The sequence below is a fragment of the Tamandua tetradactyla genome, chromosome 2 (assembly GCF_023851605.1).
Source record: "Tamandua tetradactyla isolate mTamTet1 chromosome 2, mTamTet1.pri, whole genome shotgun sequence".
Lineage (NCBI taxonomy): Eukaryota > Metazoa > Chordata > Mammalia > Pilosa > Myrmecophagidae > Tamandua > Tamandua tetradactyla.
The window spans coordinates 126,447,470-126,460,951 of NC_135328.1; the positions used below are offsets into that span (position 1 = coordinate 126,447,470).

General features: G+C 34.4%; 1 protein-coding gene across 1 annotated transcript; it reads left to right on the forward strand.

Moving 5' to 3' along the window:
* The first annotated feature begins 7,036 nt into the window (after positions 1–7,036).
* Positions 7,037–7,966, forward strand: LOC143657289 (olfactory receptor 2H1-like). Its single transcript, XM_077129526.1, has one exon. It carries the CDS (start codon positions 7,037–7,039, stop codon positions 7,964–7,966), a length of 930 nt encoding a protein of 309 aa, XP_076985641.1.
* The last annotated feature ends 5,516 nt before the right edge of the window (positions 7,967–13,482 follow it).

Sequence of the window (13,482 nt, forward strand, 5' to 3'; positions counted from 1 at the left end):
ATATAATTAAAGGTCAACAAAATATGTAATCTGTGTAATGAAGCGTTATCATACTCTAAAATAGACACAAAGAAGATGGATGGAAATCTCATATTGATCAGGTAGAGTCTACTCAAGATAATTAAATAATTTGAAGCAATCTCAATATGAATTTTTGATGTTAATGTTCCTGTGTTGCTTCTTAAATTTTCCTGCCCTCCATTGCTGTACAAACAATCAAATCCTGTTGTAGGAAAAATAATATCATTTATCATTTTAATGTTATTTTTATTTCTCTTTTAATATGTGGGCTTGTTCCATTTCCACTGAGCACATCATCAATGTTTCATTTCTTTCTGACATCTTATTTTTGCTATTCTTCCTTTTACTTTAACTTCCTTTATTTTACTTATTTCTGTTTCAAATGGATTATATAATTGTGTGTTTAAGTCCTGATAGTTACCATTTTGATTGCTTTTACAGTTCGAAAAATATATTTAAATATCTACTATTTAAATTTACACACCTATTCACTACCTCTTAAGAAAACAGTAATTAGCGTATTTATACATCCTATCACTTTGCGTGCAAGGCACAGAGTTCATGATTTTAATTATTCACCTTAAAGGCACAGAGTTCATGATTTTAATTATTCACCTTAAAGGATGTTTTATAATGACTTTAATGATACATGTGTGCTTATTTCTCCACTAAATAATTAATCAGTTTTAAAATTTGAGTAGACTGTTCTGCCAAGAAAAGCATTTGTTTTTGGAGATACAAAATGAAAAGAAAGACTTGTAAACATTGGTGGGGAAGTAGTCTATATTTATGTTTCACAAATCTCTCTCACCAACCTCTGGAACCTTCTGTTATATTGTTGTTTCAATTTTGTCATGGTTTGTTACATTTATATTCTATTTCAAGTCATACATAATTTAATAATGATATTTTGTCATATCCTCTGCTGTTTTTATTAAATGACTCAGTCCCATCATGGACCATTTTTAACATAACAATTTTATTCATCTCTTGGTGATCTCAGTGATGTTTGTTCTGAACCAGTTTTATTACAGTAAAGCACCTATGGGTCCTATATTTGTTAACACAGCAAACATTTGAATTTACTCCTCTGCTAAAAAGAAACTGAAGATATAATATACTATTTAAAAGATATTACATTAAAAACCATGTAAATATTGTTGTATTCTATCAATTATTTTTATTACATAAAAAACAGAGAATAGCCTGATATTTCCATCCATATAGATGAATTTACATTTTTGCCTAGATTTCCAAGTAATTCTCAGCTTATGCCTACAGCCAATGTTTTTTCCTATGTCATATTTTGAAATATGTATCTGAGTACATTTTTCTATCTAGTCATTTATTTATATTTTAACACAGTAATTATAATTTAAATGATGTTTGACATAATTTGGTGCCTTCCAAATCTCCACTAGCTTTTATATTTTTCCAAATTTTCACACTGTGTTTTCCTTATGATTTTTTCAAGCTTTTTTCCAAGTCCTTAAGCATTTTTGGCTATATATGTTCTTCTTTTTTCTTAAAATAATTTTCTTTTTTACTTCATTTTGTCTTTTATTTATTACCTAAGCTTTGTTTGCTTTGTGTTTTTGTTTTGTATTTACCTCTTTGTCACTTCATGCATATGCCTTGAATTCTTTTCACAGAAATACCATTTTTATAAGATTTTTATTTCAAGGAATATAAATTTTAATAATTTTTGTAGCTGTAGTGTAACATTTTTATTGATTTATTGCTATGTTTTCTTACCATGCCTCATTCTTCCTTTACAATTTAGCATATGTTGTTGGCTAAAGAGAAAATTTTATATTTTAAAGAAATGCATTTTTATTTCTAACTATTAAAGTCTTTTTTTTTTCAAAAACTAGTTTTGAATTATTTAAAGCCTTTTAGGTTTTTCTGCATGTTGAAAATGTTGTCACAGAACAATTAATGAAACGTTCTATAGTCATCTGTGTAATTTTGCTCTGTATCATTGCATGCCTGAGAAAAACTTTGGTTGTTTCTTATATCCTGTTTTATCCTTGCATACCAAAACCTCATTATAAAAATCTATTTTGTAAGCATTGTTTTGGATTCTTCATCTCCTCTATTTTTTGTTGTATAATATCATTTGCTTTTAATCTATTTCAGGATAAGAAAGAAGGTTTTTTATTAATTATTTTTTATTTTCTTTCTCCACTAGCACAGGTTTAGGAAGATAGCAGATGCTAAATAAACACTGGTGCAGTGAATAAACAAAAGCTTCATAAAAACTTTGGCATATATGATCAGTAAATCAATTTCTTAATTATACTAATTGGGAGACTATTTAAAAGAGCCAACTGATAACAGTTTAAATGATAGTTCAAGTCATTTGCTGAAAATAAAAGAAGTGTACATTCAGTTCCCAGGTTGTTGCCACATTTTAGGCCTGGCTTTTAATTACTTGCAGGAATAGAAAACCCCAGGGACTTACTAAGAAGCTCAGTTCATTCTGTGCTCCTTATGCTCTTTTCCTCAATGGCAAAAAACATGGTAGCATCTTGGGGCCCTCTTCCTTAGTCTGCAGTATGTCATGTATTTAATGGGACAACATAGAGGAGACTGAGATGAGACCTCAAACCCAGGACAGAGACAATGTGTGGCAATCTTAGGTTTTGCCCAACTCTGCCATTGACCTGCTTTCCAATCCAGGTAAGCACTTTATGTTTCTGAGGTGGAAATATCAAAAATGGAAATGGAAAAGATAATACTTTCATAAATTCAGAAGACATACTATTTCCCTAAAATTGAAGGGAATGAGTGTTAGGTTCTGTGGAGTTTCATGGGGCAGGATGTATTTTAAGATGCACAAGATATTATTATAGTCTGGTCAGCCTCAGAGTTCTGAGCTATAAAAAATTAGCTGTAAAATGTTTGTGTTAAAACACACCCAGGGTGGTGCAGTGGTGGCTCAGCGGCAGAATTCTTGCATGCCAGGCCTGAGACCAGGATTCAATTCCTGGAGACTGCCCATGCGAAAAAAGCAAAACAAAACAGAATGAAACAAAAAAACACTCCCTCACATAAAACACTCATAAATTTTTTTATCACTCTTACTTCATAAATTTTATTGTACATAAAAACATTCATAAATTTTAATGTAATTTTATTGCATTTATCATATCACAACAGTATATTTTAAAAATCCTTCATATTGAAAGGCATGAATGCAGATATTTCAGTAAAATATGTTTTTTTTTTTTTGTTTTTTTTTTTTTAAGGAAAGACAGAGAGAAGGAAGGAAGGATAGAAGGAAGGAAGAGAGGAAGAAAGGGAAACATCTTTTTTTTTTTTTTTTTTTTTTTTTTAGGAAAGACAGAGAGAAGGAAGGAAGGAAGGAAGAAAGGGAAACATCTTTAAACATTTTCTTGTTTTATTGTATTCTGTTTCTCCGTTTTTTTGTTACATGGGCTGGGGCCGGGAATCGAACCGAGGTCCTCCGGCATAGCAGGCAAGCACCTTGCCCGCTGAGCCACCGCGGCCCGCCCGGGAAACATCTTTTTAAACATTTTTCTTGTTTTATTGTATTTTGTTTCTCCGTTTTCGTTACATGGGCTGGGGCCGGGAATCGAACCGAGGTCCTCCGGCATAGCAGGCAAGCACTTTGCCCGCTGAGCCACCGCGGCCCACCCAGTAAAATATGTTTTAATGTGACCCTAAGGTTTCATTAGTCCATATGCATGGGTATTTTATGTATTCTCAGTTAGACACAGGATCATAGTTAATGAAGCTATGGCATACTTAGAACTAAAATCTATATGTAAATCTATTGACTATTACTTAATAAAATCACTGGAAGTTTCTATTGTCATAATCTGATGAAAATAAAAATAAAAGTGAGAAAGAAAGAGAGAAGAAGAGAGATTGGATCAATTTTTTTCCCATAACACAGGAATGGAATGTGTGGCTCTTGCCATGATTCCATTGAATTCTAGATCTGGGAAAATTTAGCAACTAGTTAGTTATACATTTTATATCCTATTCCGTCATTAAAATAATAAATAATCAATATGATTAAATGTTTAGACAGAAAATTAAACATTCTAGACCAAAAAAATTGGGTAAAATTTTACCTACACTACATGCATAAGCAATAAAGAAAATACTGTGGGATAGAAATTGAGAGTTTGAATAAAGGACAAAAATCCTGAGGAGAAGATTAAGAGGCAAACAATATTAAAACAAGTTTTATAAGTGGGGTATTTTTGTGGACCCTATTAAAAAAATGAAGGCTACATTTTAGTCATTTATAAACTCTTACAAATGAATCAGAAAAGGATAAATATATCAGTTAAGAATGGAAGCTTGGCACACCAAAAAATTTCAGTGAAGAAAACTTCACAAATGACCAGTGAATTAAAAGGAATGCAGTAATGATAAAAGTGGAAGCAAAACCAATAACGAAGTACCACTCTTTTTACTGAAGAGAAGAAAAATAAATGATTTGCAGTGATGTTGTGAGTAAAGATTGAAGACTCAAGCACCTGCCTATATCTGTGATACATGGTTTTGGTAAATCCTTGATGGAAATCAGCCTGAACACATTAATCAAATAAGTATGTTTTCTCTGGTAATGTGAGTTTTCCACAGAGCTATTAATTTTAGTATACATTTAGATGAGGAAAAATATTGTGAGCCTACTTTGGAAATAGGATGAAATTTGCTTTATGTTTTACCAAGATGAAATATTATAAAACATTAAATGATATTCAAAAGTGAGATCTTTCTATAGGCACTATAAGACATAAAAACACATACATAATTATAAACTGTAAGTAAATTTAGAGCTACATACAGCCATATTGTAATCTAAATCTTTTATATCTTATATGCCATGTAAAGTACATATATATATATATATATATACATATATATATACCTTATTTATTACTCAAAACATTAGAAATAAGAAACCAAATCCCTATATTTGATATTTCCATGATGGGATTATGTATTGCTTTTACTTTCTTCTTTTTGCTCTCTCTATACATCTTAAATTAGCTATAGTGTTCATAAAAGGCATTTATGTAGTGAAAAAGATAACTATTTAAAAACATCATTCAGTCTAATTTTAGCCCCAAAATACCACTGAATACCACTGACTTGAATGTATTTTTTGTTTGTATAAGGAAATCCCAAACTCATGGTATTTTAAAAACAAAATCAAAGATGGACAATTGGAAAATTTTTGCCCGAACTATGCAATTTAGGATAATATTGCATTATGAGACAAGCTAGGTAAGTGAATTAAATAAATGTCATGTTGATACTGAGGAAACAGAGCAAGTGGTACAGCCTGAAGGAGAAAGAATAAACATTGTATAATTAAGGTACCTTGTAGAGAAAAATAATGGAATGAGTTCAGGAGGACTGTCCTGGGAAGTGAGAAGAGAGAAGCTGAGTTCATCTGATGCAGTGTGCACGGTCCACTTGCTTCCCCAGTTGCACCAGCAATTTCTTTCTGACACACTTTTACCGTAAGAGAGTTTTTGCTTTTCCTCCTCCCTGTAATGAAATCATTACCCTCCGGTTCTTGCATCCTGTATTTTTATCTTCAATTATAATAAACTATTTTTCTCCTTTTTAAAACTTATCATATGAAATTGCTGAATTCCTCTTATTTATGTATTTACTTATGATTTTTGTCTTCTGGGTTTCATGAGATCTATAAAAGCAGGATTTCATGTTTTTCACAGTCTAAGCTTAGATAACAGCACAATGCTTGGCACAAATATGACACTGAATAAATAAGAAAGAAATTGCTATGGAATAGAAATTCCTCCAAATAATGTTTCTTCAATTTTTTGCTTACTATGACTCCTTTCAAAATGTCCCAACCCATGACTCAAACTTCTTTTACTTATTAGCATAATTTGAGCCTGTCATATTCTTTATTTCCTCTAAACTATTCAGCAATACCTGAAAACATAAAATCAATATTCCATGACAATATCCCCCACCCAGAATATCCCAAGATAGTATTTAGCTATTGTCTTTGTGTCAACTTTCCCCCCCGCTCATGAAGTAGAGCCTTTAGCAGTTACAGATGTCATGTTTTTGACACTTTTTCATTTCTCTGTTTAAAATATGGCTCATAGCTAAGTTTTTATTATATACCTAATTGATTAATGATAATGAAAATAATGGATATTTGTGGAGACAAATTAGACAGAAATTATGATGCTTCTATTCTCCTAGTTTTATTACTGCTTAGCGTGCTTATTACTGCTTAGAGAACAAATAGTAGACACCATTTCACTGTTATCCCCTTTAAGAATAAAGTGGAAGTTATTAGAACTCTTTTGTAGATGAGATTAGTGGCTCTAGATTTTTAAGTTATTTACTGAAAGCAATTTTAATAGACTCATGTAAGGTAAAAGAACCAGAAATTACTCCTAGGTTTGCATTATTTAAAAGCTGGTATGGCTCCTATGCCAAGGGGCTTCTTAAGTCAATCAAAGAATGGTATTTCATACAGGATCTCATTTTTGAGACTATATTAACACACTGCTGAGACCAGGAGGCCTTGTAAGTGGGATTATCTCCATTATACATGTTCTAGTAATGTCATAAAATGTTGTGAGATAATACTGTCTTCCTCTTGGGGTCTATTTATTTGAAAAATGCTATCAGTTTTGCATTTTCTAATAGATATTTTAGAATAGATACAGCACACATGACTGAAAGAATAACCTAGGAAGAAATGCAAGTGATCTAAAGTGATCAGGAGGATGTGACTGTGGATGCTGTGATTGCAGGTTTTAGAGATGAATTCCAAGAGTTTGTTTATACAAAGGCTTTTTGTTTGCATTAACAACATGGTCTTTTGAAAGGAAAGATTATATCACATTGGCTTAAGATAAGGGAAAATGTCCATATGTTCTGCATTTGGGAGAAATGTGGCCCTCTCTAAAAAGATCCACAGAATCAGTTTGCAACATGGTACTTACAATTTTTTCTAAACCCAATGTCAAACCCAACAGGAATGACCAATGAGAGTTTCCCAGTTGGTTTCATCCTTCTTGGCTTATCTGAATGGCCCCAGCTAGAAATGATTCTCTTCTGGGTTGTCATCGTATTCTACACCATGATCATCCTAGGAAACTTGACCATTATTTTACTCTCTTGCACAGATGCTCACCTCTACACCCCCATGTATTTCTTTCTTAGCAATCTTTCCTTCCTGGAACTCTGCTTTACTACAACCACTGTGCCTCAGATGCTGTTAAACTTTTGGGGGCCAGAAAAGACCATAACCTACACAGGCTGTGTCATTCAACTGTTTGTCTTTCTCTGTCTGGGTGCTACAGAATGTATCTTGCTGGTGGTGATGGCCTATGATCGCTACATAGCTGTCTGTCAGCCACTACACTATACCACAATCATCCACCCTCATTTTTGTTGGAAGCTGGCACTCATGGCTTGGTTCTCTGGCCTGGTGGAATCCATGATTCAATCCCCCATCACACTCCATCTTCCCTTCTGTGCCCACCACCGCGTGGATGACTTTCTATGTGAGGTCCCTGCACTCATACATCTTGCCTGTGGAGATACTTCCTCCAATGAGTGGCAGATGACCATATCTGCTGTCCTCTTCACCATCGTGCCAGTGGGGTTGATTCTAACTTCCAATGGCTACATAGCTCAAGCTCTTGGGAAAATCAAATCAGAGGAGGGAAGGCAGAAAGCCATTGCTACCTGCTCCTCCCACCTTCTTGTGGTCTTCATGTTTTATGGGACAGTTACAATGGTTTACGCAAACCCTAAGAGCAAATTTTCTTCAAAATATGGCAAGTTCTTCACCTTCTTGTACACTGTGGTCACACCATTGTTAAATCCTCTCATCTACACCCTGAGGAACAAAGAAGCAAAAGATGCTCTGCAAAGACTTCTGAGGAGGAAGATCAGCATATGAAAAATAGATCATTAACTTTGGACGAAAAAGAACTTGGAAATGACTTCTTTGATTCTCTAGTCTACAGAGGTCAAGAACAGGCTGTCTTTCAAATGTCACTGCAAATATGTGGGTTTAGCTCATATATGGTATAAAAACTTGTGTCTTTTCATTATGTCATTACATATCATCTTGTGGAAAATATGTACAAATACAATATCCCCATATTTGGCACATGATAAGTGTTCAATGTCTATTTCATTATGGGAAAATGATAGTGACAGTTCATTATTGAAGAACATAAATTATCACTTCTCAAGCAACATAAGCACCATAAGCTAGACACTCTAGAATAAGCAAATTCTGATTTATATATTATTTGAGCATTAACTTTAAAAAAATAAAGATAATTTGGTTTCAAAGATTCTCTTATAGAAGCCTGAAGGGAAGGTAATTACCCTGGAGTTTCTCTGAGTTCTTTGTATATATGAAAAAATAATTATTTTTAATTTGACCTTAGGAATGAAAACTGAAACACTAAGGAGATAATTTGCACATATTTGTGTTAGTGCTCTTATCTCCCTATATTTGGACATTTCAGAAGATGAAATCACCACAGTGTGATGATTCTGCAATATTTGAATACACAGGATATGTAGGCAGTCAACCTTGAGCCAGCTAAATCTCTAAATTTAATCTTCATAGGGCCAAAGATATAAATATTTACTGCAATATTTTCTATCAATATTAAATATAGATCATATTAATTTTAGTTCAAAATTTATATAAAATTTCTAAGTACCTTATAGATTCTCAATAATATTTCCATTGTTATGAAACTGTAGAAATACAACTTTGTGTAAATCTAAGCAAATTTTTGTCTATGGGACATAAATATGAAAGACAACTAGCAATTCAGCTCAATTAATTGAGTTGGAAATTTTAATTTAGATTTACTGAACATCTTCATGACCCTTGTTCTGCAAGAAGTATCAAGAGCACTTACAATGATGTGTAAGACATACATTCCCTGATTTATCACAATCTTTGAAGTGATTACCAGATGGCATTATCAAATATTAATTAAGAAAAGGATTCTGGGTGGCATTGATGACAAAATATAAGGAATCCAGATGGTTATGGTTATGGCTAGAAGTAATGCTATTGATTTTGACCATAATAATGTGATTGGCTGTATTGATCAGGATAAGTAAGAGGATACTGAAGTAACAACTGAAGATCATCATTTGTGCCTTAATGTTAATTTTTTTGCACATACAAAGTCCAGTCCATCTGCCTTGTGATACCCTGAGACAAATATCCTCTACATATTGTAATGGTAATGCAAACTTCTTTAGGGAATCTCCATTGCCACATATGCTCCCATGATAGGGGAAGACAGTTCTGGAAAGTCAAACAAAACCTGAGAATTAAATGCTTCCTCCTGGAAGTTATGCACTCTACTTCTTATCACATTTCCTTGGTAAAACAAAGTCAGGTGACTACTTCTAAATTTACGTGTGCAGACTTCTACAATCTTACATATGTTTCTAAAAATGGAACAGAAGATTGTATCAGTGAATGCCTATTAAATGTACGTAGGTGCTTTGGGAAATAAGTGCAATACTACAACATGGAAAATGCTGTAGGCATTATACCTAAGCAAAAGACGTCTCTTGGAGAAAGGAGCGGGAAGGTTATGTTTTTATCTGTGAAGTTGAGGAATGAATGCAAGTTCCTTCTTCCAGGTAGGTACATAAAAAGGGTGGAACTTAAGAATATTTGGGAAAGAAAGAACTGCAATAAATGCTGCTTGTTGGCCTGCTGGCTGCTCCATTCAAGGGACATATATGTGTTTAATTTTTTCTGTTTCTCATCTCCTCACTGCTTCACTTTCCTTTTGTACTCCAAATATAGCAATAGTTATTTTCCCTATTTTTTACTTATCATATTCCTTTCCATGTTTGATATATTGCTTCTCCATTAATGCTTCAGTTGCTGCCAATCCTTCCTAGTTGTGGCAATTGACACTTTTCACCCACAGCCTCGTTGCTATCCATATTCTAAGTCTCAAGAAACAGTCTAAGCATTAGAAAGAGACTAAGAGTCAGAGTTGTCCAACATGTGAAGTTTTGATTATTATTATTTTTAGACTTAGATGAGGTGTGCAGTGTGCAGGGTGCCCCTTGGTAGCCATGTGTTCATTGCCCCTGGACTTTTATACTAAGAGAATAAAAAGTGTGCAAATAAATTCTGACAAGAAAGCAAAATAGCAGCTCTGCATTATTTACACTGGGAAACACACACAGATAAAACAGCTGCAAAATCAGAGAAGACCTAGTTTCTCCCAAGGTCTTACAGGAGCTGTAAAATACAATAAGGACCCCCTCCTAGAGACTTCTCATTTCTCACCCATGATGCCGAGACCCACTTTGCTACACCCACTCACCAGGTACACCCAATTACTAAGCTACCTTCTACTCATGATAGTACCTAATTTCTGTTTAACCCCCACTTCTTCTATTCCCACCTCAGAAAGAGCAACTAATCTAGAAATGGTCCACACCACATTATGCTTTCTTCAGAATCCTTCATTAGAAACTCAAACCAAGCTAAATATACTTTCTGACTCCCAACTGTTGAAGGTCATTCCATGGTCCCTCTGGAGTCTCCTATTTAACTACATTGGGTTAAAAAACTGATTTGTTCATAGTATAGGTTTATCTCTTTTGGATGTTGGCCAATGGGGTATAAACTTCATTGCCACCGCCCGCATTCTGTTCAGAAGTTAGAGTAGGCTGGTGCTTCCTTTCTTTGTTTGAAAAACTGTTTTTTTTTACTGAGTGCATATGAATGAACTCTGATGAATTAGCTTATCTTTGTCAACATTTCTGTTGGTGATAAAACAAAGCTGTGTGTAGAACCTCATCAATTTTAGTTGACTGAAGACAGGAACTCACAAGCTGTATTATCACACACACTGGAAAATACTCTTCAACCATCTATCACCCACCTATTTATAGATCAGTTCAATTTTTTTTTCCTTCTGGAACCAAGATGAATTTCAAAGTTCTCCATTGACAGTATTGCAGAATGATAATTTCTTATTTCACACATTTATAAGTTCAAGTCCTCTTTATTTCAATGACCCATGATTTCAGGCTTCATATTTCAAGGTGAAACTCATGAATTATGATATAAATGGACCTACTTTGTTTTTATTCTTATTCTCTGTCCTTGTCATCCATAATTCTTAGATTACACGTCACATACTCATTTATTTCTTTAAATATTTCAGCAGTGGAGGTGTGTTTTCTTCCACATTCTCCTATGAAAACTATATGACCCTTTCTGAGCACTAATCATGTGATTTAATGTTCTATTATCCCACATCCTATTCAGACAATGGGGACATATACTTTTTTTCCTTACTCCCTTTCTGTAAGCACAGCTATGAAACCTGGAAAATGATGCAATGGACACTCAAAGTTCAACTCTGAAGGGTGATGAAGGAAATAAAATGGTTTGGGATCTCAAGATTGGGGGAATAATGCAGCAGCAACAGGACATCTTATGCCCATACTGAACTGAACACAAAAAGGTGACTCATACCAGGCAATTTTTGATCCCTAACCTAGGAATAAAAGACAATGCTGGTAGGTTTATTCCTCTTCAAGATCAAAACAGAGTCCGTCTAACAACATTTTGTGAGCTGGATGTTCCTGGCAACTTGAATTACTTGGGAACTCTTCTGATAAATCACCAGAGTCAGGGTTCTCCTTCCCCGCCAAGCCATTCTATCCCCCAACACACACACACGCGTGCATGCCCACACACACGTGCACACACACACACACACATACTAAGAGCTACCAGAAAGTCCAGGCAGCACTCACAAGAGAGATACTGGCACAAATATCAGTTCAGGGAATCATCTTCATACCCATGGCCTGTGAACAACCTGCCCCATTGAGGACCAGTAGTGGACTAGCCTGAGGAAACCACTTTCATCCCATAAGGCAGTACCAGCAGAGACAAGTGGCTGCAATATTGAGATGATATTCATGTAGAGGAAAATTATACCTCTGTCATAGAAGCCTAATTCAAACAAACCAAAGACATAATCAATGCAAGGACAAAGTATTTGAATCTCGCATGTAATGTGACTATAATGCTAATAATGACTCAGAAATGGTGAATATTTTAATTTTAATAATATAGACATTCCATCATATGTAATACCACATTTTGTTGATCCAATCATCTGTTGATGCACATGTGATTTGTTTCCATCTTTTGGCGATTTTGAATAATGCTGCTATGAAAATCAGTGTGCAAATATCTGTTTCTGTCATTGCTTTCAACTCTTCTGGGTATGTACCAAGTAGTGCTATTTGTGCATCATGGAGCAACTCGATGATCAGTTTCCTATGGAACAGCCAAACAGTCTTCCATAGTGGCTGTACCATTATACATTCCCAGCAGCAGTGCATAAGTGTCCCAATTTCTCCACATCTTCTCTAACATTTATAGTTTCCTGTTTGTTTAATAGCAGCCATTCTTATAGGTGTGGGGTGATATCTCATTGTTGTCTTGAACTGCATTTCCCTCATAGCTAATAAAAATGAGCATTTCTCCATGTGATTTTCAGACATCTGTGTTTGCGCTGCAGAAAAATGCCTATTCATAACTTTAGACCATTTTGGGTTGTTTGCTCTTTTATTGTTGAGTTGTGTGATTTCTTTGTATATACAGAAATTCAAACCAGTGTTTGGTATGTGATTTCCAAATATTTTCTCCCATTACATTGACTGTGTCTTCACCTTTTTGACAAAAGTCTTTTGAAGTATAGAAGCATTTGATTTTGAGGAGTTCCCGTTTGTCCATTTTTTCTTTTGTTGCTTGTGCTTTGGATGTAAAATTTAGGAAACTATGTCCTATTACTAGGTCTTGAAGATGTTTCTCTACAATTTCTTCTAGAAGCTTTATGGTGTTAGTTCTTATATTTAGGTGTTTGATCCTCTTGGAGTTAATTTTTGTGTGGGTGAAAGGGGTCCTCTTTCATTCTCTTGGTTATTGATATCCAATTCTTCCATGCTCAATTATTGAAAAGACTATTTTGTTCCAGTTCAGAGGATTTGAGGGCCTTGTCAAAAATCAGTTGAGCATAGATTTGGTGTTCTATTTCTGCTCTCTCTATTCAATTCTGTTGGTCAATGCTTCTGTCTTTGTGCCAATACTGTGCTGTTTTGACCAATGTGGCTTTATAATAGGTTTTAAAGTCAGGGAGTGTTAATCCTCCCGTTTCATTCTTCTTTTTTAGGATGCTTTTAGCTATTCAGGGTTTCTTTCCTTTCCAGATGAATTTGGTAGTTAACTTTTCCAAATCTTCAAAAGTAGATTGTTGGAATTTTGATTGGTACTGTGTTGAATCTGTACAACAATTTGGGGAGAATTGACATCTTAACTATATTTAGCCTTCCTGTCCGTGAGCAGGGAATATCTTTCCACCTATTTAGATCTCTTTGTTTTCTTTT